Source organism: Monodelphis domestica, chromosome 2 (genome assembly GCF_027887165.1).
Source record: "Monodelphis domestica isolate mMonDom1 chromosome 2, mMonDom1.pri, whole genome shotgun sequence".
NCBI classification, from domain to species: domain Eukaryota; kingdom Metazoa; phylum Chordata; class Mammalia; order Didelphimorphia; family Didelphidae; genus Monodelphis; species Monodelphis domestica.
In genome coordinates this window covers 489050795-489075722 of record NC_077228.1, presented here as the reverse complement: position 1 = coordinate 489075722, position 24928 = coordinate 489050795, and the positions used below count along the sequence as shown (strand labels likewise).

Genomic DNA, 24928 nt, shown 5'->3' with positions numbered 1-24928 from the left:
AAAAAGATATTTTGTTCCTTTGATCTTTTTTTTTTTGGGGGGGGGGGTGTATTGCCTAGAAGTCTATTACTGACAGAATATAGGCAATTTATTGCCTTTTGGAGTAGAGTTCTCAAGTGCTTTCTAGAATAATTAGATCAATTCACAGTCCTATCAAGAGTACATTAAAGCTTAGCCCAATTTTCTAGCCTGTCAAGATCTTTTTAGGTCCCAATTGTCACCAGTGAGTCAGTTTTCCCTTTGATTCTGTGTTGTCAAAAAAATGTGATAAGAATGTCATTTATGCCTTTTATCCAAATCACTTATAAAAATATTAAATAGCAAAGGGCCAAGGAAAGTTCCTTGAGGAATTCCACTAGGGATTTCCCTTCAAGGTGACATGAAGTCATTAGCACTTACTGAGTCTAGCCATTTAATCAGTTTCATACTAGTTAGTTCCTTACTGTTTGGGGACAGAGTAAAATTGTACTATCACCTACCTCTAAACTCTCCATCTCTATCATAAGAGTAGCATGAGATACTTTGATATTTTTCTAAAATATAGGTAAGTCCATCGTCAGTATTTCCCTGATCTACCAGTTTAGAAAGCCTTTTAAGTCAATTTGGCATGATAGGTTTGAGATGGTAGCAAAACAAGGTAATGGGACTTTGGGCTGCAATGAGGGGCCAGAGTTTCTTCCAGAATAAGGAGATCAGAGTTCTGATATATTCTACTCTGGTTGGACCATATCTGGGCTATTATAGCTAGTGTGGAGGCACCACAGTTTAGAAAGGACATTGATAAGCTGGAGAGCAACCATAGAAGGGCAAAACCAGAATAGTGAAGATCCTAAAGTTAATGAAATATAAGGACTGACTGAAAAGTCTGGGATTATTTAGCCTTGTGGAAAGAAGTCTTGGGGATGGAGGGTAGAAGACATGCCAGATGTCTTTAAGTATGTGAAAGCAGGGATACCCTAATTTCCCCTCTTCCCAATTCCCTTTAACTGCTCCTCCTTTTAGGAAGTTTCAATATATTATTTAATTTTAATCCAGTAAGAATCCTGTGAGTCACAGATCACAAAATCTCGAAATATAGGGGACTTCTGAGGCCACCTAGACTAATTCTGAAGAAACAATAATTCCCTAAACATCCAGGTTTCATGTGATGAAGTCCTCAAGTGAGGAGAAATGTCTTCAATGAGATACTATTCTCATTTTAAAGGTAGGGAAAGAGGCTCAGTGATTAAATCAATCAACAATCACTTGTTAAGTGAACAGTATGTGTGAGGCATTGAGCTAAACACTTGACTTGTTAAAGATCACCTTGCTAATAAATGACAGAGGCTAGATGATAGCCCAGTCATCAGACTCCTGGTTCTTTTGCCTACACCAGCCAAGCCTTGCTTTACCCAATGTCTAACTCCTGAAATGCCTGGACAGGATAGTCTTATCCCTCCCATGTTTCTCTCAGCTGCTGAGGCATAATGACAGGAAACCAGCTAAGGGCATTTAAAATTTTAACCATATAGCAGTACAGTTCTTCCTATTGAGACAAAACCATTCTCTTATACTCTATAGGCAGTCACTCTCCTTCCAGGTATAAGAGAAAGCACAAAAAGCTTGAAACCAGGAGCACAGTAGTGATAAGAAAGGCGCTCTGGGGTAAAGACAGCATACTTTAGATAGAATGCTGAAAAGAGGACACATGCTTAGAAGTGTGGAGGAGAAGGGCACACAATTATAATCCAGCTAACAAAGAGTGTGGCTAGAAGCCAGTTACATCCTATCTCTGCTACCCTCTGGAAGGAACTGTCAGCCTTAATAAGCTTTAATGGAACTAGAATGGAGTGATTAATGAAGGTAGCAGGCCGTGTAAGAAACAATACTTACAGCTAGAAGCTTTTCAGTGAGCAAAAAACAACTGGCACTCAGGTATATTCCACATTTCATGGATTCACACTCCTTTTGTGGTTTTCTGATAAAGCTCTTTATAAAAGAATTTATTTGCAGCTTTGTTTCGTGGTCCAGGCAATGCCCCCAATATAAAAGAATATGCAACTCCCTCTTTCACCTCCCAGAAAAAAACAACCACCACCACCACCACCCTGTGTTGACCCTTTAAAATTCCTCAGATTATGAATAATCAGCTGGGGTCACCTGGATCTTCTCAAATTTATTGTGGTCAGGCCAACTAGACTCTCTACATCACAGGGTTTAGTCTTAAAGGAATTGAAGACAGGAGGAAAGAGAAGCCCACCAACTAACATCCAAAAGCAACAAGAAAGAGCTAAACTTCTACACCTTCTACACTAGTGGTGATGACTCCTCAATTACAATACCTTGGTACTCTCTCTTGTGTCTTCAAAGATCTCCATCTTGAATTGTGTGCCATTAAGATAGACAGTGGCAGAATCTGGGTTATGGAGTTCTGACAAGGTCAAAGCATTGAGCTGCTCCTCCAGTGAAAGGAAAAGGCCTTCACTGTTCAGTTCAGCCTGGTCAAGAGTCTAGAAATGAAATAAATTCAGCATCAGCAAAAATGACCTAACAGTTTATGCCAGTTTAGGAAACCGGCCAAACTGCTGATCCAGGCTGAGGGATGTGCTCAATACTTAAGAAAATCCTTTACAATGTGCCATCAGAAAATCCTCACAGAAACATTAGCCAGATAATATTTCAACCATATTAAATGCCTGACAAATGATAATAGCTTGAAAGGTTATAAGATATGTGACGTATCCATGTTTCCCAGTTTACAGACTCTATTTGAGTTATTTAAACTTAAGCATAATCCCAGAGTAAAAGGTAGCTCCAATTCAGTTCTACAGCCCCACTAATGGCTTAACTCAAATGACAAGTCCACCAGATAAACTGGATATAAGCATATAAATGCTCCTTTAGTTAAGTGGTTTATGGGACTTATTTGACACATCTCAATCCAAAAGACCAATCACTGCTTCCAAGCATTGCCTACTAAAGCCAGTTTTGAGCAGCGGCAACAGATGAAAGATTAAGTACACCACTAAGTCACCCATGTCTGTGAAACCAAAACATTCCCAGTAAGTAGCTCAATAAAATACTTACCCTTGACCTGACAGACAGCATCATAACTAAAATGGACATAGTATCTTCTCAGATTAATTTACCAGGGCACCACATATGTTGAGATTTTTCCTTACCGATTTTAACAAAGAGAGGTGACAACAGCACTGGCGGAGTCTCAGCAACAATGATAGTATGTGGACAGTACTAGAACCCTGGGAGTCAGCTCTGGTGCTAGGTCCAGGGTCACAAGACTCAAATTCCTTTGTTACTGCAAAAGGAAAAGCAAACCAGAAGAAGTGAAAAGCAGAGAGTTGTTAGAAGAGCCAGGGCAATAACAGCACTGTTTTAAAGTTCAGGGTGGAGTGCTAGAATATACTTCTAGTTCAAGAATGAATTTCCCATGCTCATAGTTGTTTTCAGGTGGTCACTCCCATTAGACTGTGAACTCCCTGAAAACAGGGACTCTTACTTTTCTTTGTATCCAGAGGGTTTAGCATAGTATCTGGTCCATGGGAGGTGTTGAATAAATATTTCCTGGCTGACTACTCTTTATTCAACAAGGGACTCAAACTAAGTGAAATCCTGAATTGATTCAAAGACTGTTAATTATCTTTTATCGCTTGAATTGTTTTTAAAACACACAGGTTCCATTCTGACTCAAACTCCCTCCTTAAGAGGTCTGAAAATAACCCTTGTTTGGTATGATCACTCTAATGTCTGGTTCATGGTTTGGTTCAAGGCTCTGATACCAAAGGAATACAGATTTAGATCTCAAAGGGACCTTAGTGGTCACCAAGTATCCTTATTTTACAAATGGAGTAACTGGGGTTTAAAGAGGCTAAGTAAATGGCTTCTGGCTATATATTACATATCTCCAGTAGGATTTGAAATCTGGTCTTCCTGATTTGGAAGGCAGCTTTCTAGATATGATGCCATGCTACTTCAAGAAAACATCTAATTGAATGCCCCAGATAATCTCTGGGTCTATTTCCCTCTCCCTACAAACCACCCCATCACACACTGTGTCCTCAGGTGCCTCCTTCCTCTGGTATGATAGTGAGCCTGGGAGGCTCAGAGATTCTGGCAAATTCTGTCAGGCTATAAAGGTAGCCAGTTCAGATTCCTTGACAGACCACGGGGCTGCAGTCAAGGACTCAGAGAACTTCATCACAAGGTATCTTATCAGCATGTGTGCTTAGGAAATGATAGACTAGCATAGCTCCTGAAGAGACCATCTAGTACAATGATGTACTTTTTAGAGGGACAGTTGATGTGAGAAATGTCCTCAAGCATGTGTGGAGATGGGGAGGGGAGCAGCCCAGTCTAGCGTCCCTCTGGCTTTCTAATAATGAACTCTAGTAAACTCTGTGCTGGGGTGACAGCACACATGCCCACAGAGAGAGCTCTGAGGGCCCCCTCTGGCACTCGTGGCATAGGTTTGCAACCATGGGATCTAGTACAATATGGAAGTGTGGAATCAGCATTGTGAGGAACCTGCACTAACCTGTGAAGACCCTGCCTGCCCTTTGAATATAGCTCACCTCTACTGAATGGATTATCAGGGCTCCCTCCAGAGTGCTTATTTTCACTCAAATGACGTTTTAGGTAGGACTGTAGAGTTGACCTGGATCAAACAAGAGATGTACAACAACCATGATAATTTGCACTTACAAAATGCTCTACCATATGCAATGTGCTCCCAATACAGCCACCCTGTGGTACCCAAAGAAACCACAAAGTACAGATCACAATCATAAGGGCTCTCTGCTGGCAGCAGGTCCCTGGGAAACAGTTACGGTCATCAGACAACCTGTCAGTTGAAATCAACATAATAACAATGCCAAATATAATGTCATAAGAATTAGAAAAAGAACCTAGTTTTTAATATGAAACAGAAAAAATCACAGAGGTAGAGAACAAGGGACAGAGAAAACATGAGGTCAAGAGGAAAACATAGCAGTCACCAAAATATCATTTAGTAAAGGTTAAGAAAAAGGTCAAGTGGAATTCCGAAAATTATAAAATAACTGACAGAGCAGAGACGATAACCTCACAATACTGGTATGACTGGGGTCAAATAGATTCTTCATGTAAGGCTAAGGGATTTGTTGTTCCAGAAAGCAAATATGAAAGAAAAGAATCAAAATTTTGAACTATTAAAAAGAAAAGATTGAAACAATCAAACATCTGTCAACTCAAAATACATAGTTGGGGGGAAGGGACCAATCTAATCTTTCACATATTACCAAAGGAAACAGAGCACAGGTAATATGGGGACAGGGGGGAGGGAGTGGAGAAAAGGAGAGGGAGAAAGCTCTTGTATGCATTTTTTTTTGTCACACACCTTGATTTTGTAAAAAGGACATTATATACAGCTTTTTCATCTTCTGAAAGTTTCAACTGGTGCAACTTTAAGCGACGTTGGGGCAACACCACCTGGTGGAAAATAAAAGAAATACTAAGCTAGTATGCATACACACTCATTTATAATATATATGTATATCACCATAAAAGTAGAGACAGTTTTGATATTTCTCTTCATATACCATTTAAGGAATACCACAGAACAGATTTGCAGAAACTTATTGGTAATCAGATTCCGAATCACTGTTTAAATATCAGGTGCCACCTTGAGGAGAGTCTTCTGATAAGGGTGCAATCACAGCATTACAGAACATTCCTGTGGTCTCTTCTGAAGTGAGAAATTGGGAGCTACAGAACCCCACAAAGACAAGCAGGTAACTATTTCACCACAATGAAAAGGGCCCTCCTACTTTGGCCACCCAAGTGAAAGATATAAATGAAGTTACCAGAGGTTTGCCAGTTGAATCCAGCTGGTCTTTTGTTCTCCTCAGCAAAAGACTCTTGGTTAAAATATTTAACCTCTCCCCTCCTTTTGATGAACCATTGTCAACCTGATCCTTCCATAGCTTGAACTCATCAAATGGAGAACAACGGAGAAACCTAATTTTTGAAAGGGATGGAATAAGGCGGAAAAAAGGAACAGCAGTAAAAGGTTTAAGCGTAACCTGAGAGGAAAAGTAAACCACATTTTGTGTTTCATCTGACATCCAACTGCACTAAGAAGAGATCATCACAGCAAAACCCTATTGGCCAGATCAAGAAAGTCCAGCCAGTCACTAAAACTGCATGATAACATGGAAATTTCTCCATAAACATCTGCAAATATTTGACAGTTACAAGAGCACAATAATCAAGAAGGAAAATTCTCTGTAAGTCAGTATTGCATCCCCATAGGAACTCCCTAAGGAACAACCACCAGCACTCTTTTGTGCCTGCTTCAAATAAACTGTACACCTTGCCCCAGATTCTGCTTTTTGAAAAAAGAACAAATCTGTGATTTTCTGTCATCCTAAATGGACTCTTGGTCTTATTTTAATTCAGCTTATTTGGAGTCAGGAGAGACCCAGATTCCCATCTCTCCTTTGAGTTCATGAACTAGAGAACCACATTTGAATAACTTAACCTCTCCAAGGCTCAATTTACTCATCTTAAAAATAGGAACAATAACAAATGTAAGTAGCAAGCTGTCCCTCACTCCCAACACACACACAGAGGAGGCAGCAGCAGCCCCAAGAGAATCAAATGACCCCCATCATTTTGACCAACCATTCTCCCTAACAGGCTAGTGGAGATAGTCCTAGACATTATAACCAAGAATCTCAGGAATAACAACACTGCCCAGACCACCAATCTTGCTTCCCAGGCCCCAGAGCCATTATCTAGGGAAACAAAATTTGAGAAGGGGGCCCATTGTCCCCACCACAACCAATGCCATCTGCTAATCAACTGCCACCAAAGAACAGGTAAGCACAAGAGTACCAGCAACATGATTTCCACCCTTACCCCTAATGCCTCCCCACCACCACCACCACTACCCACCAGTCCTGCTTCCAGCCTGCCCTACAGCCATTATCCAAGGAATTAACCCTTGGAGAGATGAAATATGTTGACTAACTTTGCCCTTGCTTATAGTCCCTTCCACAGTAGCCATAACTTCTATAGACTCAGAAAAGAAAGGATTCACGCACAAAGTCTTGGCACTGTGACATAATTCAGTGTCAGAAACAGAAGTAGTTTTTATGAATAGAAATTACACTGAAGAAGGTAGATTATCATCTGTGTTGCTGCTTCAACCTAAAGACCAATAGGCCTTTCTACCTCACTTGCAGTTTAAACCTTTTAGCTACATTGTCTCTCCCATTAGAATGAGTACTTTATAAATAGCGATTGTCTTCTCTTTGTATCCCCAACATTTAGCACAGCATGTGGTATACAGAAAGTACTTGATAAATGCCTTTTCTTTCACTCTTTCACTCACTCAATCATTCAATCATTTAGCTCACCAAATCCTGGTTGTTTGGTGAACCAAATAGAAGTAAATGAAAGAATAAAGGTAAAGCATCTTACAAACCTCACAGAACTGTATACCTGGGAGCTAGTTCTGTAAAAGCAAGGACTTTATATAAAGACATAATCATTTATCAATCTATTATCAAGCATTAATTCATGTAGCCTGGGTATACAAAGAGAGAAGACAATCTCTAATTGTAAGGAACTCATTTTGCTCTTAAAAAGATTAATAGGCTCATCTTCTGTAATATAAGAACTCTGACTCATATTCAGGGTCTCTATATAAGGAAGTTTGTAAAGTGCTACAAAATCTACCCTCATTCCTCCAGGATCCTTGAGCTAGCTTACCTCAGTAATGAATACATGTCCAGTAGGTTGTTCTGAATAGGGGTTCCAGTGACAGCCCAGCGGGCACCAGCTTGTAGCTTGCATACAGCTATGGAGGTCTGCACTCGGGGATTCTTAATATTATGAGCCTCATCCAGTATGATGCGAGCCCAAACTATTTGGAGCAATGGGGATTTACAGTCCTAGAGAAGGTTAAGACCAAAAATAATATGGAAGAATGTTCAGAAATTAGAGAAGCAATGACTTCAAGTGGGAAGGATAATGTTAAGAACATTATTAAGAACCATTAAGAACAGTTCTTAAAATTAAGAATTGTATGAAGAATTGTTAGGAACAACATTAAAGAACATTAAACAGGGAACTGGCTTCAATTCCTGGCTCCTAAACTAACTCAAAAGGTGTATATAAGCAAGTCATTTAAACTTTCTCTAACTCATCCTCTCCATAGTTCCTCAGTAAGACTTAAGATCTAGATAATACCTAAGAAGACCACGACTTTCTAAAACAAAGTAATCTTTCAAAAACAAGGTAAAAGAAACCCTCGTCATTTATAATGGTCATGTTCAAAAGATTGCCACAAATAAATAAATCAATCTATAAATATTAAAAACTGCAATCTATACGAGTTGCAGGAGCATATACACTAAAATGCAAAAGATATGGAAAATACTGGCATGATCACTGGTTAGGGATGATATAGAGTCATAGAGCTGTCATCTTCTTTAAAGTGGGTTTGCTGTTACCATAAAAAAATTCACTACTTTAAAAATATATAATCTTTAAAAAATTATCAATGTCACACATTCTGCCTTATAAAGTTGTACTAAACCCACTCAAACTTAACCTAATATGTAAACTTTCTTGATTATCCATTATTTTCCTTTCACTTTGACCTCTCACTCATTTGCCACAATTATCTTTTTTCTTTTAGATACCATGAATATGGATATAGACATATCCAATACATCATAAATTTGCATTATTAAAGTATTAAAAAAGCACAATAATATACTGATCATCCTAAGCTGGCACACATAAGGTTCTGGTATTCATATTATAATTACAATTTATGTAAGGTAGCCCTATTTCTACTGTAAGAAGTAACAACTTGATACTCAGCCTAATTTCAATATAAATAAATGTTTGTTTGAAGTGTGTAAGGGATTGACTGTAAAAGTGACACAGGTGTGTGGAGGAAGCAGCTATTCACTCTCATTTGAGAGGGGCATAATAAATTGCTTCTTTTTTATAGGACTAAAGAGACAAGCTGATAACTCCATGAGTTAGTTAAAAAGTTCCACCCCAGTTAATGATATATGGTTTCTAAAATTGTTTTTCCTTAAAGCACCTCACCTCCACGCTGGCATCAGTAGCAGGGACATCTCCCTCTTCTTTCCTAGTAGGGATCTCCTTGGCAAGAAGACTATAGGTGGTGATTACTACATCATATCTGGAGAGGCTATATAAACATGAGACATGGAAATAAATAAAAGATACCTGACATTAGCAAGGAATTAATACCTGAGAAGTACCTGTACCTATCTCACCAGGTATTGGAGAGAAAAAAGCACTTTACAAATCTTTAAAGCCTTACATTAATATGAACTAGCAGCTCTCAGAAGACTTTTATATATAACACCAAAGACATAAACAATGAAATTCTTCTACCCAGCTGTCCAAATGTATTATTTCACAAATAGTACATAAGGGAGGGCTAGTTTCATTCCTAATGAAGAATGTGGTGAAAAAAAAAAAACCCAGAACCTCTTAAAGTCCCTTAAACTTGGTGAAACATGACCTTGATCTACTTTATCTATCTATCTATCTATCTATCTATCTATCTATCTATCTATCTATCTATCTATCTATCTAATTATTTATTTTTTCAGGTAGCCCTTACCTTCCGTCTTGGAATCAATACTGTGTATTGGTTCCAAGGCAGAAGAGTGGTAAGGGCTAGGCAATGGGAGTTAAGTGGCTTGCCCAGGATCACACAGCTAGGAAGTGGCTGAGGCCAGATTTGAACCTAGGACCTTACGTCTCTAGACCTGGCTCTCAATCCACTGAGCCACCTAACTGGCCCCCTTGATCTACTTTTAAATAATAGTCTTCTTCCCTAATGCAAGTACTGCTGCCACCTGATGGCAAACCCAAGGAAGCCCAAGGCCATCCACAGTACAGCCTTCAGGTAGTAGTGCAAAGAATAAGCAAAGAACAGCATTTGGCTCTGAGTAAGGCATAAATCACATTACCCTATAATGAAAAGAACTAGGTTCCATTTTAACACCAACCAGTCTCCACTTGATTTCCAATGAGATCCCTAATGAAAGATGGTTGGATTTCCCTCCATCTCCAAAAATGAGGTGAAGGTGATTGATTTTAGAACTGAAAATGTTGTCTTTTGGTCAACAAAATACTAGCAACATTAGTAAGAATATACTCTGAATGGGATGGTAAGAAGGTTCCAGAAGAGAGAGTAAAGACCAATTCTAACCTATAGTCACACTTAACCTAATCGAATTGCAATTTTCTTCCACTTACACCTTTGCACATTGCTCCCGATTAGACCCATGGTAAAGATAGATTCTCAGTCTGTTGCCATTCACATATTTTTCTATTTCCTTTTTCCAATGATGAATTAGGGAGGCAGGGCAGATAATTAGAGTGCCATGGGATATAACGCTGGTGGAATCTTAAGGAAAAAAACATAAAGTCAATGATTAAATCTTGCTTTAAGTTCTTATTAACCCACCACCTTTTCTTGACCTACTTAATTTCTACTATTTTAAAAAATTATTTACTAATCTAATTTCTATGGTTTCCAAATATGACCTGGAAAGGAATATCTTTGTAAACCAAACTACTTAATGATTTTCCTTCCTTTCCCTCATAAAAATATGATCCAGAAAGATAGTACTGGCTTCTTGGTGGTAGAGAGGACTGTAGTATCTGTCTTCTCTGGCTGGTGCTTTGATTCATCTAAAAAGTAATACTATATATCATCTACCTAGAAAGAGAAGAAGTAGAATGAAGGAGAAGAGCACGTTATATAATTTTCTAGTTTCTCATTAATTGGGTCTTTAATGCTGACCTCAAACAAGCACACTTACATTCAAATATCAGTATGAAAACCAATCTCCAAAGTCAAATAGAAATCATTTAGGGTGATCTGTACCAGATCTTTTCCTTTCACATACACATGAAAAGACTGTGAATGTGTTCAAATATATGCATAAATCATTACCTTATTCCATTTGAACACAAAACACAATCTCTTCCATTTCCAATGGGGCAAATAAGATTTTTTTTTCAGCTTCTAGTTTACCTTTTGGAATTATTTGTGCAAGAACTAAGACAATTTCAAAGGACTCATGATGAGAAAATGCTATCCGCCTCTAGAGAGATCTAATAAACTGAGCAAATTGAAGTATACTTTTCTTGCTCAATTTTTCTCTTTTTTCTTTTTATTTGACTACATAGCTAATGTTGAAATATTTTACATAAACTCATATGTGTAACTGATACAATGTCTTCTTAGTGGGTGGAGAGGGTTGGGAGGGGGAAGGAAAGAGAATCTGAAACTCAGTTTTTTTAAATGTTAAAAATAAAGGGAAAAATATTTTAATCAGGAAACATTTAATGAAATGAAGAAAAACATAATAAGAAAAAATAAAAAACTGGGAAAAAAGAATTATTTGTACAAATTTGATCATAGTATTTTATGTGTGATATGGACTCAGACTTCTTAGATGATTACATGGAATAATAAACAATGGTTCAATGTCAACATTTAGGAAGTCTTCAGTGGAGTGCCTAAAGGATCTGTGCTTGACTTGTGTTTTTTAAAGATTTTAATCAATGACTTTTGGATAAAGGAACAGAATCCAAAAAAATCTGACAAGCCAGAACACTGGACTAAAATTAGTAAAATGAATTTCAATAGCGATTAATGTCAAGCCTTATACTTGATTCAAGAAATCAACTTCACAAGTTTGACAAGCTAGAAAAAAGATGTGGGAGTTTAGTTCACTGAGTCAGCAGTGTGCTACGTATCAGCCAAAAAAGCTAATGCCACTTGGGGCTTGATGAAGAGTGGCTTAGTCTATAGGACTGATAGGCCTACTCTGCTATGCCCTTCTCAGATCTCATCTGGAGTAACACATTCATTTCTAGGCAGACAGTTTAAGGGCAATGATAAGTTGGAGAGCATCTGGAGAAGAGCCACCAGTATGGTATGGGATTGTGGGTATCTGACATATAAAGATCAAGTGAAGGAAACAAGCATGTTTTGCATAAAAAAAGAAGACATGGGAGACACAATGATTGTGTTGCAAGTATGTGAAGGACTGTCATGTGGTCTCAGAGGGAAGAACTAAAAGGAAGGGGGAGAATTTGTAAAGAGGAAAATTTAGGATTGATGTCAAGAAAAACTTAGTAACAATTCAAGTCATCCAAATATGAAATGTACTGTCTACAGAAGCAGTGAGTTTCTCTTTCTTGGAAGGGGTTCAGTGAAAGCTAGATGACCATTTGTTGGAGATGCTGTAATGAAGATTCCTTTGGTAAAGGGGTTGGGTTAGATGAGCAATGAAATCCCTTCCAACTCTCATAGTCTGTGATTCTGTATGAATATCTTTTAAAATCCAGACTTGAACTTCCAGGGTACTAGATATCCCTCCTAATTCTGTCTCACCTTTAATTTAATAAGCCTGCTATCAATACCTTTATTCCCTCGATGATAAATATGTTAAAGAACACAAAGCCAATAAGCATGGGCCCCTGGGAAATTCCACTGGTGATCTTCCCACAATGTACAGATTGACTAATGATTACTTTTTGGAGTCCTGACATTCCAAATTATTCAATCAATTTAGAATTCAGTCATTCCTCAATTCCAAATGCATGTAACTATATTTTATCATCTAGCCCAAATCTCATCATCTATAGCATGAGTTTCTTGGAATTAGGGTACAGTTAGTTTCAGAGATCCTTTTATCTTTGTAACAAGTGTCAGTACAAATAAGCATAATTTGGGGATGTGATTTCTTTATGCAATTATATAAGATGAACAACTTTGATATATTAAATTTTAAAGTGTTTGGAAAAATAACAACAATGCAGCTAAAATTAGAAAGGAAGCAGTTAACTTAAAAAAATTATTGCAATTTTTCTGATAACAGGCCTCGTTTCCAAGTAAAATTAAGAATGATTCTAATTTATAAAAAATAAGAGCCATTCCCTACTGATAAATGGTCCAAGTATACAAATAGGCAGTTTTCAGAGGAAGAAATCTAGGCAATTAATAGCCATATGAAAAAAAGGTTCCAAATCACTAATTATTAGAGAAATGCAAATTAGAGCAATTCTGGAATTTACCTCATATTCATAAGATTGACAAAGTTGACAAAAAGAGAAAATGACAGATTCTGGAGAGGTAGTTAGAAAGTAGGTATACTGATACATTAGAGCTATTAATTAGTTCAATCACTCTGAAAAGCAGTTTGAGCTCTTTCCAAAAAGTTACTAAACTGTATACCTTTGACCCAGTCATACCACTATGAGAGCAATACACCAAAGAGAGAAAATGGGAAAGGTCCTATATGTACAAATATATTTATAACAGTTCATTTTGTGGCAGCAAAGAACTGTGAACTTAAGGGGATCTGATCTCCACTAGCTGGGGAATGACTAACAAATTATGGTTCTGAATATAATAGAATATTTATTGTACTGTAAGAAATGTTGAAAGGAAAGGTTTTAGAGAAAGCTGGGAAGACTTGTATGAACTGATGCAAGTAAAATGAGAAGGGGCAGAAAAGAGAATATTTATTAAATGCTTATTATGTGCTCAGTTACTATGCTACTAAGTGCTTGACAAATATTACTTTGTTTGATCTACAACTCTGGGAAGTAGATGCTATTATCATCCCCAATTTATAATTGAGGAAACTGAGGCACAGGTTAAGTGAACTTGCTCAATGTCACACAGCTAGTACATATCTGAGGTTGATTTAAATTCAGTTTTTTCTAGGCTCTAGGACCAACATTTTATTCAGTGTACCAAGAAGAAAACAATTTACATAATAACATTGTAAAAACTTAAGTCTGAAAGATGTAAGAACTGTGATCAACACAATGATCATCCACAAACATGCACCCACCTCCTAAAAGGAAGCTGATACTCAAGGGGCAAATTAAGACATTTTTTGAATGTAGCCAATACAGGATTTTGTTTTTGTAGCAATGAATATTTGTTTAAGGGGAAAAAAACCTTTGTTTTTCTTTCCTTTTTAATATAAGGTTAGGGAGGGAAAGAAGATGGGAAAAAATTCAATTCAAAAATATTTTCTAGATGAAAAATTTGCTGACTTTAGTCAAGTCCACAGTTGCTCTGAGTTTTTATTGAAAATGACACCAAAGAAATTAGTTGGCTCCCTCATAGGTGGATTAGCTATGACTGTGGGTGTCTTGACTGCTTATAATATAAAAAGTCTCCTTCTCTTAGCCCAGACGAAACCCCCATATGCTTACCATCTCTGGAGAATGATAAAACAAGCTTTTGGTCTTTCTTTTTCTTCTGCTCTTGATTTTGCTGGGCTAAAATGAGTGCAATCATTGTTAGGGTCTTCCCTAGGCCCATATCATCCGCTAGAAAAGAATAAATGACAGAACTATAGTTACTTTATAGTTATAAAGAATTAACTTTTCCTAAGAAACTTGCCTTCAAAGTATGTTCATCTTCTTTGTTTCTTCTTCCTCTCACAGGGCTCTATTGTAGTGAATCTGCACCCCCACCCCCACTTCTCTTGCTAAAAATAGATCCAGGTTTTCTTGCTATTGCCACTTATTTTGACTCTTTATCACTTGACTCAGAACTTCCAAAGTACCCAGAAATCACACATTTGAAAAAAGTTCACAAACAAATGTTACATCTTAAAATGCCTTTTCTTGAACACTAATTGGATTCAATTTCAGAAGGTAAGATAGCACCTTAAAATTTTACAAAATGGAAAAAGTAAGCTCTAAAGACATGCTTTCCATGGCAAAAACTAGCTTTCAGAAGAGAAAGTTCCAGTGGCATTTAATAACGTCACAAAAAAGGGAAATGTATCTTCTGCCCACTGGACACAGCACCTTTTAGGAAGAAAAGCTCCTCCCTACTAATCACTGTGAATTTAGTCTGACTAGAACCAAAGCAACTAAAATATAATTAAATTGTAAAGATCCTTGTGATTAATAGCTAGCATTATATTGTTTGTAGAAGAAGGTTTAGGAATTTGATGGAGAAATGGATGAATCAAAAAGCAGATCAAAAAAAACCCAAAGCAAACAGGTAGAAGTAGATTGCATTTTGAAGGAATGTGAAGATTTTAGAAAAAGAATGGAGAGTTAGAGACAAGCACCTTTAAAAGCAAAAAAATAAAAAAATAAAATAAATCCATAGCACTTCAATTTCACAAGACTGGCTTCTTTCTACCTTTAAACTAATCACTAGGTCCTTCCTTTATATTTCTCTGTGGATAGCCACATTAGGGTACATGTTCTTGTAAAGGCCAAAATTTCTTCATTTACCTAGAATTCCTCCATGAGGTTTTTGATTCTCTCTCCATAACAACCAAGCCAGTGCTTGCTTCTGATGAAGAAGCAAAGGTACCTGAGAAGAGAAATAAGCATAAATTTTAAGTTGCCCAGTCAAGCTATACATAGTTACAGTTACTCAGATTCTAAAACTTTGCTATTTTATTACATGCTTTTCATTTACAAAAGAAACATTGTTATGAAATCAACCCAAGTATATTTTAGTCCTTCTGTCTTTCCCTTCTCCTTTTAAAATTCTTTTACATTCTTGCGGGGACACACACAGGAATTACATAAACATAACTACAAAACACTTTTCATACAAATAAAGTCACATCTAAACAATTGGGAAAACATTAATTATTCATGGGTAGACTGAGCTAATACAGTAAAAATGACAATTCTACCTAAACTAATTTACTTATTCAGTGCCATACCAAAATACCAAAACATTATTTTATAGGACTAGAAAAAATAATAACTATTGAAGAACAATAGATAAAAAAATATTAAGGGAATTAATGAAAAAAATATGTGAAAGATGGGTGACCTAGCAGTAACAGATTTCAAACTGTACTATAAAGCTATAATCATCACAATTATCTGTTACTGCCTAAGAAATAGAATTATGGGATCAATGGAATAGATTAAGCATATGTGATTTTAGCAATCCAGTGTTTGATAAACCCAAAGATCCCAGTTTTTTGAATAAGAGTCAAAAAATTTTGTCAAATAAAACTATTTGACAAAAAGTGCAGGGAAAACTGGAAACAGAATGATAGAAACTAGATACAGACTAATATATACCCTATATCAGTGTTGGCGTATAGCACTTGTGCTGGAACATGTCAGAGGGAGATAGATTCTCCCTTCCTCATCTCCACATGTACCTGAAGACATTTCTTATATGACCCACCCCTTGCCCAGCATCCCAATGGAAGGGCTTCCTTTCTCCTCTGTCTGGGTTAGGGTGGGGGTGGGGGGTCTCATGCAGTGTGAAGGTTGCAGTTTAGGCACTCAGTATCTAAAAAGGTCACCATCACTGCCCTATACCAAGAGAAGGTCAAAATGGGTATAAGATTTAGACATAAAGGGTGATACCATAAGTAAATTAAGGGAACATAGAATAGTTTGTCAGATCTTTGGAGAATGGAAGAATTTATGAACAAAGCAGAGATAGAAAATATTACAAGATACAAAATGAATAATTTTTACTATATTAAATTTAAAAGGGTTTGTACAAACAAGCCAATATAACCAAGATTAGAAGGGAAATAGCAGAGAAAAAAATTTTGTAACAAATTTCTTTGATAAAGGTCTCATTTCTCAGAGCTATAGACTTAAGTAAAATTTATAAGAATACAAATCATTCCCCAGTTGACAAATAGTCAAAGGATAAGCAGTTTTCAGATGAAAAAAAAATCAAAGCTATCAATAATCACATGAGGAAAATGTTTCAAAAATACTCGATTAGAGAAATGCAAATTAAAACAAATCTGAGGTACCATGTCACCTCACACCCATTAGATTGGCCAATATGACAGTAAAGGAAAATGATAAATTTAGGAGGAGAAATTAGAACACTAATGCTTTGTGAACTGATCCAACCATTCTGGAGGGCAATTTGGAACTATGCCTAAAGGGTTGTAAAACAGTACAGATCCTTTGATCCAGTAATACCACTACTAGGTCTGAGAAAAAAAAAGAGAAAAAAAGGGGAGGGGGGGAGACCTACTTGTACAAAAATATTTGTAGCAGTCCTTTTTGTGGTGGAAGAGAATTAGAAATTGAGGCAATGTCCATCAACTGGAGAATGGCTGAACAAATTGTGGCATATGATGGTGATAGAACACTACTCTGTTGTAAGAAATGATGAATAGGATAATTTCAGAAAGAGCTGAGAAAGACCTTATATGAACTGATGCAGAAGAAGGAGAACATTGTACACAGTAACAGCATTATTGTGGGATGATTAATTGTGAAAGACTTAGCTATTTTCATCAATACAATGATCCAGGATAATTTTGAAGGACTTATAACAAAGAATGCTATCCACCTCCCAAGAAAGAACTGTTGAAATAGGAATGCATATTAAAGCATGTAATTTTTCACTTTACTTTATTTGGGTTTTTATTTTGGAGTTTTGGTTTTATATGAATATTCTCTTACAACAATGAACAATATGGAAATATATTTTGTGTGATAATAAATGTATAACCCAGATCAAATTGCTTGCCTTCTCTGGGAAGGGGAAGGTAAGGTAAGGAGTGAGAGAATTTGCATCTTATAACTTTAAAAAACTTATGTGAAGGAGAGGCTGGGTAGCTCAGTGGATTGAGAGCGAGACCTAGAGATGGGAGATCCTTGGTTCAAATATCTGAGGCCTATCTGGCCTCAGATACTTCCTAGCTGCGTGACTCTGGGCAAGTCACTCAACCCCCATTGCCTAGCCCTTACCACCCTTCTGCCTTGGAACCAATGCACAGTATTGATTTTAAGGCAGAAGGTAAGGGTTAAAAAAAAAAACTTATGTGAAAAATTATTATTACACATAAATAAAATATCTTTTTTACTAAATAAATGCTTCCTCCTAACTTTTTGACAAACATCAGGATTCTACTCTGTTCAGAATTTTATTCATATCTTACTTGAATACTTTCTTTCATTTTAAAAAGAGATTTCATTCTATCTGAAGAGGCATTTCTCCTTGAACCCTTTTATCTTTTCCCTAGGTTGGAAACCAGTCTGGACTATAAGCATCAATAGCAGTCACTCAGCTATATCAGAAAGACAGAGAATATCCTATGTACAATACTGCAAATTGATCTCTGATGTTCATTCTGATTGTTAACATAGAAATGACAGGAAGCCTTAGAGGGAAGAGACCATTAAACTCTTTAGAACTTATAAAAGACTATAGGCAAGACTAATTATAGCACTATTTCAAAGAGATCAGAGAAACAACAGGATGGCATGGACTAAAAGAAAAGTTGAACCAGGGGAGATGGGAAACAAATAAAATTCTGACAATATAAGAAACAATTTCAAGGAAAAGATAACTTGTCTAAAGAGATCAATGTGAATGAGCGGAGAATTTGTTGATCAATTTAAATTTTATTTTTTAAACCCTTATCTTGTTTAAGGATCAATATTAAGTATTGGTTCAAAGCAGAAAGTGATATGGGCTAGGCAATTGGGGTTAAGGGACTTGCCCAAAGTCACACACAGCTAGGAAGTGTCAGAGGCCATATTTGAACCCAGGAACTCCTGTCTCCAAACCTAGCTTTCTATCCACTGAGCTACCTAGCTGCCCTGATCAATTTTGAGAAGATAACATACAGAAGAAGAAATTAAGGGCAGATAAGAGTGGATGAATACAAAAGCATATCAATGTATCATGAAAATAATGTGAGGAATGCTAAAACCCTGAAGGATCTCATGCCAACATGGAATAGTATATGCAACTAAGATTCCATTTTTTTGTTGTTTTGTCAGGTCATTATTTTTTTTAGTTGTCATGGGTAAGAGAAAGATCAAAAAAGAGACTGCTCAATGTAGACGGTTCAAAGGAAAGACAGCAGATCAATTATTCAACTCTTGTTTCTATTTCCTTTGCTAAACATAATGACCTTCAGATTGGAAAAGACTAAACAAAAATGGCTAATTGGGTATTGATATCCAAGATTTGTAGGGAGGTATTAAAATAGCACTTAGAGGTCCTAGATATGTTCAAGTCATGTAGATCATCACAGGGTAGTCTCACAGGATTAGAACTTCCATGGCCATAAACTCTGAAATTCCTTTGTTTAATCAATTTAATAATTTTTTTTACTGTATGACTCTGGACAAGTCACTTAATCTCTCTAAAATGGGAATAATTATAGCACCTCCCCCAAAGGGTAGTTGTGAAAATCAAATGAGATTATATTTGTAAAGTATTTGACATAAAATGTCTAGTACACAGGAGTCAATAAATGTCTATTCCCTTCTCATCCCCCACTTATAATTAGGAGAGTCTCTTTTTTACCCACAAAATTGCTATTTTCATATCCTCCCTCAACCACCTTCACTAAACACCTCCTTCTTTTTCTTAGTTTGCTAGATCCAAATTCATTATTCAGTCCCCTTCTCCTTTCCCCCAGCTCTCCTCTCCTTATCTCTTTATCTTCTACAGTTACACTGGGGAACTTCAACATATATTTTGATGCCCCTTCCAATATGCTAACAAAGCAGCATATCTTGAATCTATCTCATTCCCTTTATCTACTTTTCACCCCAGACACATCCTGAAATAGTCACTCCACAAGTATTTTCACTTCCATGGCCATAAACTCTGAAATTCCTTTGTTTAATTAACTTTTTTTTTGTTATTCTACTTTACCCTCTGCCTTATAACCTTAAACTCTGTGACCTCCATTCCCTAGACTCCTGGCTTCTTTCCCAATCACCTCAACACTCGCTACACTCTCCCCTCCCCTCTCCCCCACATCTCTAACCACTGATTCCTGTTGGCCTCTTGTCCTATTCTCTTGCTGAGTCCCAATCCTGGATTATTCTCACCATTCACCTCTATTCATGCTGCTGAATGGAGCTGTAGGAAATCAGGAAACCTTGATAATTGGGTCCAATATAAATTTATGTCATCAAATCTCAATGGTGCCCTCATTGCTGCAAAGGCAAACATTCTATTCTTCCTTAATTGATTCATTATCCCACTCTCCACAGTAGCTATTCTAAAACCTCCCATATTTTCTCAGGTCTCCCATAGCACTTCAGCAGAGACCTTAATTCATAATTGAAAGGAAAAAATACATTGTGGATAGCTACCCTCCTCATTTCACATTATTCTGCTATCTCTCTCTACTCTCTCCTCATTCATTCTTGTCCTGGGTGAAGAGGCCTTACTCCTAGCTAAGGCAATCCCTTCTTCATATACCTATGATCCTATCCCCTCCTGACTTTTATGGCAAATTGCCCACACTATCAATCCCACTCCTCTCTTATCTTCAATCTTTCTCTACTCCACATAAATATACCCAGGTCTCTGCCATCCTTAAAAAACCCTCACTTGCTCTGACTATTCTTATGAGGTATTGTACTATATATTTCCTCTTCTACAGATGGATAAACTCCTTGAGAAAGTCTCCAGTTAGTGCCTCCATGTTCTGTTCTCTTCCTCTTCTAACAATCTAGCAATCTGGTTTCTGATTTCATCATTCAACTTAAATTTCCCAATCCAAAGCCACCAACAATCATTTCATTGTCAAATATGATGGCTTTTTTGCAATCTCGATTCTCTTTGGCCTCTCTGTACCATATGACACTGTCCATCACCTTCTCCCTGCATACTCTCTTCCCTTTAAGGTTTTGTGACACTGCTCCCTCACTCCTGGTTCTCTTCCCATTTGTTCACTTCCCCTCCTCAATCTCCTTTGCTGGTTCTTCATCCATGTTATACTCACTAATCCTGGATGTCCACCAAAGCTCTATCCTAGAGCTTCTTTTCTCATTGGCTCTCACAGGTTCCATTATCATCTCTATATAGATGACTCTCAGATCCATATATCCAGTCCTAGCCTTTCAGTGGAGCTAAGTCACACATTTTCAATTCTCTCTTGGACAACTCAAACCAGATGCCTTTGCTTATCTTAAACTCAACATGACCAAAACAGAACTCACCTTTCCCACTCCAATGCCCAACATATCCCTCTTCTACACTCCTCTATGACTGTGAAAGACATTACCTTCCTCTAGAAAGCTCAGGGTCATCCTCAAGTCCACACCTTCACTTAGGCCACATATCTATTGTAAGATAGGAGGAGAGACAGTTCACTTTGAGCAAGAGAGCAGTCTCTGACAGAGATCAGCTGCAGAGAGAGTGGGGGAGGAGTAAGAAGAAAAAACTGAAAGTTCCAGGAGAGAACCAGAAGCTTGGAGAAGTCCAACTGGTCACTCAGGTACTTCCAGCTGGGAGCCTGAGGAAAGAGGTAGATCTCCTAGGCTGGGAAAAAGCCTGTGTCTCTTTCTGAACCCTTGGATACCTCTCATTCATCTCTAAACAGCAATCAAAAGCCATCAGTGGATATTGTGGACTGGGACTTTGAAGAAAGCCGTCCACAGAGATCCCTTTCAAAGATCTCACTCGCTGTCTCTCTCCCCTATCTGTTCCTGAATTTCTGTATTCAAGCTAGTTAGCTTAGGAGTAGGGACCAACAGACAGCTGGCAAGAAGAGGGATCAAGGCTGAGAAGTCTTGAATCCCTAGATTTTGGAGGGCCAATTTGCCAGAGGGGATAATTAGTAGCACTTCCTGTTCACCCATTTCCCTGCTTGATACCCTTACCACTCCTTCCCTGTTTGAACCCAAATAAATCATTTGCTACTCTAGATTTAGGCCTGGCCAGTTTCTAACAATAGTAAAAGGGACTCAAGATTTGGGGAGGGTCATACCTCTCCCCAAAAAGGGGTGGTCAACCTCTGGATCCCAGTGATCTAAGACTGCCAGACCCAAGGAACAAATATCCCTCCTTGGCAGCAGAGCCAAGACCCTGAAGGAAACTGACAGTTGGTGTCCCTGAGGAAACAGAGGCATAAGAATTCATCTTGCCTCTCAAGAACAGATTGGACCTCAAGTGGGGCATTGTGCCATCTTATTAAGGTTTCCCCCTTTAGTCTCTTGTCCATCTCCCAGAACCATTCTCTGAGGAGACATACTCCCTCTTTCAAGGAGATAGGATTTGGCTATCTCTCCCCAGAAGTAAGGGAGGGGAAGAACAATCTCTTCACCCTCTCAACCCCATTCATTCTCTCCCTCCCATCTTCCTTATTCCCTTTAGTCCCTACATTACACTATCCAGCCCACTGCCAAATCTTAAGTTTTTACCTTCTCAATGTCTCAATTTCTCAATACATTCATAGGGCCACAAATAGTACAAACTCTTATCACCTCTTGCCTAGACTACTACAATAGTCTTCTGGTTGATCTACTTGCCTCAATTTTTTTCAGGTAGCCAAAGTGACTTTCTTAAAGTGTCCCCCTCCTACCTTTCCAGTCTCAACATTCCCAGGCTCTCCTTCCTACACTCTATAATCCACCTTTCAGGCTTATTTATAGTTCCTTAAACATGATATTTTGTCTCTCAGCATGGTGCCTATGCACTGGCTCTCTCCTTCATGCCCAGAATACCCTGTCCTCACCTCCTCCTTTTGGTTACACTTGCTTCTTTGAAGATTCAGCTGAAACCTACCTTCTTGTAGGAGGTCCTTTGGTCCTTTTGGTCTCCCCTGCTGCCAATGCATCCCCCTTTCAGATGACCTGTTTTTATCTTTTTCTATATCTAACACATAGCATAGTTAGCCTGGCATGGTGTGAAATCTTCATAAATGCTTGTTGTTTGACTGACTGAATTTAAGCCTATAATTCATATCACAGAACCATGCACATTCAATCCATGATTTTTTTTGTTCAGTTGTTTCAGTTGTGCCCAACTCCTTGTGACCCTATTTGGAGCTTTCTTGGAAAAGATACTAAAAGGTTTTTCCATTTCCTTTTTCAATAATCCATGGTGCTCTGAAACTATTCTCTGGGTTCTTTAAATACAAATGTACTTTCTCCAAATGAATTCTAAATTTCAAGGAGCTTGGAGCTAACCTTGCATCCCCAAAGTAGTTAATAAAATGTCACAGAAATCATTATCTTTGTCCCCAATACACACACACCCTCCCCCTCTTATCTTCCCTATTTTCTGTTGAGGAAAGCACTATCATCCCAATCCCTCAGGCTCACAACCTAGGAATCATTTTGTAATCTGCACCATCTCTCACTCCCCATAGCTAATCTGTTGCCAATGCCTGTCCATCGAACCTTTGCAACATCTCTTGACTATGTCCCCTTCCCCCTTCTCTGCTCCAACAACAATCTCTCCAGCTTCCTTTAAGTTCCAAATAAAACCCCACCTTCTACAGGAAACTTTTTCCAACTTCTCTTAATTCTAGTGCCTTCCTTCCATTAACTACTTTTTATTTATCCTGAATATAACTTATCTGCATATTTGTTTGCTTGCTGTTTACTAGATTGTGAATTTCTTCAGGGAAGGCATTGCCTTTTCTTTCTTTAGTATCTCTAGCACTAGTAAAGTACCAGGCACATAGTAGATGTTTAATAAATGTTGGCTGATTATGAACAGACTGCACAAATTTAATAAATGCTTAATAAAAAATTGAACTATTTTAGTACTAGACAATGGAAAAGTTATCATTCTAGCAGGAAAATGACTAATATCCACAGAAGAAATGATGTATTAGAATATCACTAGGCTAGGTTATTTCAACCAAGTTGTTCATATGAAATGCTTTGTGACTTAATCTCACAGTTTCAACTCTGAGGTTTTATTTTATGCCCCACGAAGTAGCAAAGATGACAGAAGATAGGAATAGATTAAATTGTAAACTCCTTGAGGGTAGAGGCTTTCTTTTGGCTCTTTTTGTATCCACAGCACTAGCATAGTGCCTGGCACATAGCGGGCACTTAAATGTTTGTTTATTGATTGATTGGAGGGGTTGTAAAAACACAGTATGCTAATGTACGATTGGTAGAACTGTGAACTGGTCCAATCATTCTGGAATGCAATTTGGAATTAGGCCAAGAAAGTGACTAAAATATCTATCATTTGGCTCCATAATCTTGAACAAGATTATGAACAATCATGGAAAAGAAAGGCCCAGCTATACCTAAATATTCTTAGAAGCACTTTTTGTAGCAGTATAAAAACTAGAAACAAAATAGATACCTGTCTACTGGGGAATGGCTAAACAGACCTTGTGGTACATAAGTATAAAGGAATAATACTATGAAGTAAGAAATGATATGAGGAATCCAGAGAACCAGGAAAATAATATACACAATAACAATGCAAATTAAAATACAACCAGAATAAATGAAATGGAATGTTGTGAAGTTTTTATAACCAAGAACCTGTTTAACCCCTTCTTTGCAGAGGTGAGGGCCTATAGGTGTACCTAATATGAGAACCTTGGGATGTGTTGTTCAGTTTGGCTGAATGGATTTTTCTTTGACATAGGGGATGAATTGGGGGGGGGGGTGGGTAGGGGGGAAGGGAGAGAAAGAGGGAAATGTTTGAAAAAACAAGAGACAAAAATTTATTAAACAGAAAAGTGTGTAAGATTTATATGTGCTTCAGAGACAAACACACTGTGGTATCATCGAACGTAATGGACTTCTCCATTAGTGGCGGTGTAATGTCCCTGCACAATCTGCAGGGATCAAGGAGAAAAAAACACTATCCAAAAGCAGAGGACAAACTGAGGGAATAGAAACACCAAGGAAAAGCAACTGCCTGACTACAATGGCTGAGGGGACATGACAGAGGAAAGACTCAGAGCGAACACTCTGATGCAAATACTAACAACATGGCAATGGGTTCAAGTCAAGAACACATATGATACCAGTGGAATCACACGTCGGCCACGGGGGGTGGGAGGGAGGAAAAGAAAATGATCTTTGTCTTTAATGAAAAATGCATGGAAATGATCAAATAAAATACTATAAAATTAAAAAAAAAAAAAGATTTATATGTGCTTAC

At 37.7% G+C, this 24928-nt stretch overlaps 1 protein-coding gene across 1 annotated transcript in view; it reads right to left on the bottom strand.

Annotated features, from left to right (window-relative positions):
• Window positions 1-24928, bottom strand: part of TTF2 (transcription termination factor 2) — a 58363-nt gene that overhangs the window by 14046 nt on the left and 19389 nt on the right. The window contains exons 9-18 of the mRNA XM_007485262.2: window positions 15322-15403; window positions 14281-14397; window positions 10291-10441; window positions 9103-9208; window positions 7750-7931; window positions 5838-5991; window positions 5372-5463; window positions 4569-4651; window positions 3162-3295; window positions 2322-2489 (exon numbers count right to left, since the gene is read on the bottom strand). Coding sequence (XP_007485324.2) covers window positions 2322-2489; window positions 3162-3295; window positions 4569-4651; window positions 5372-5463; window positions 5838-5991; window positions 7750-7931; window positions 9103-9208; window positions 10291-10441; window positions 14281-14397; window positions 15322-15403 — 1269 coding nt within the window. The remainder of the gene's footprint in view (window positions 1-2321; window positions 2490-3161; window positions 3296-4568; window positions 4652-5371; window positions 5464-5837; window positions 5992-7749; window positions 7932-9102; window positions 9209-10290; window positions 10442-14280; window positions 14398-15321; window positions 15404-24928) is intronic.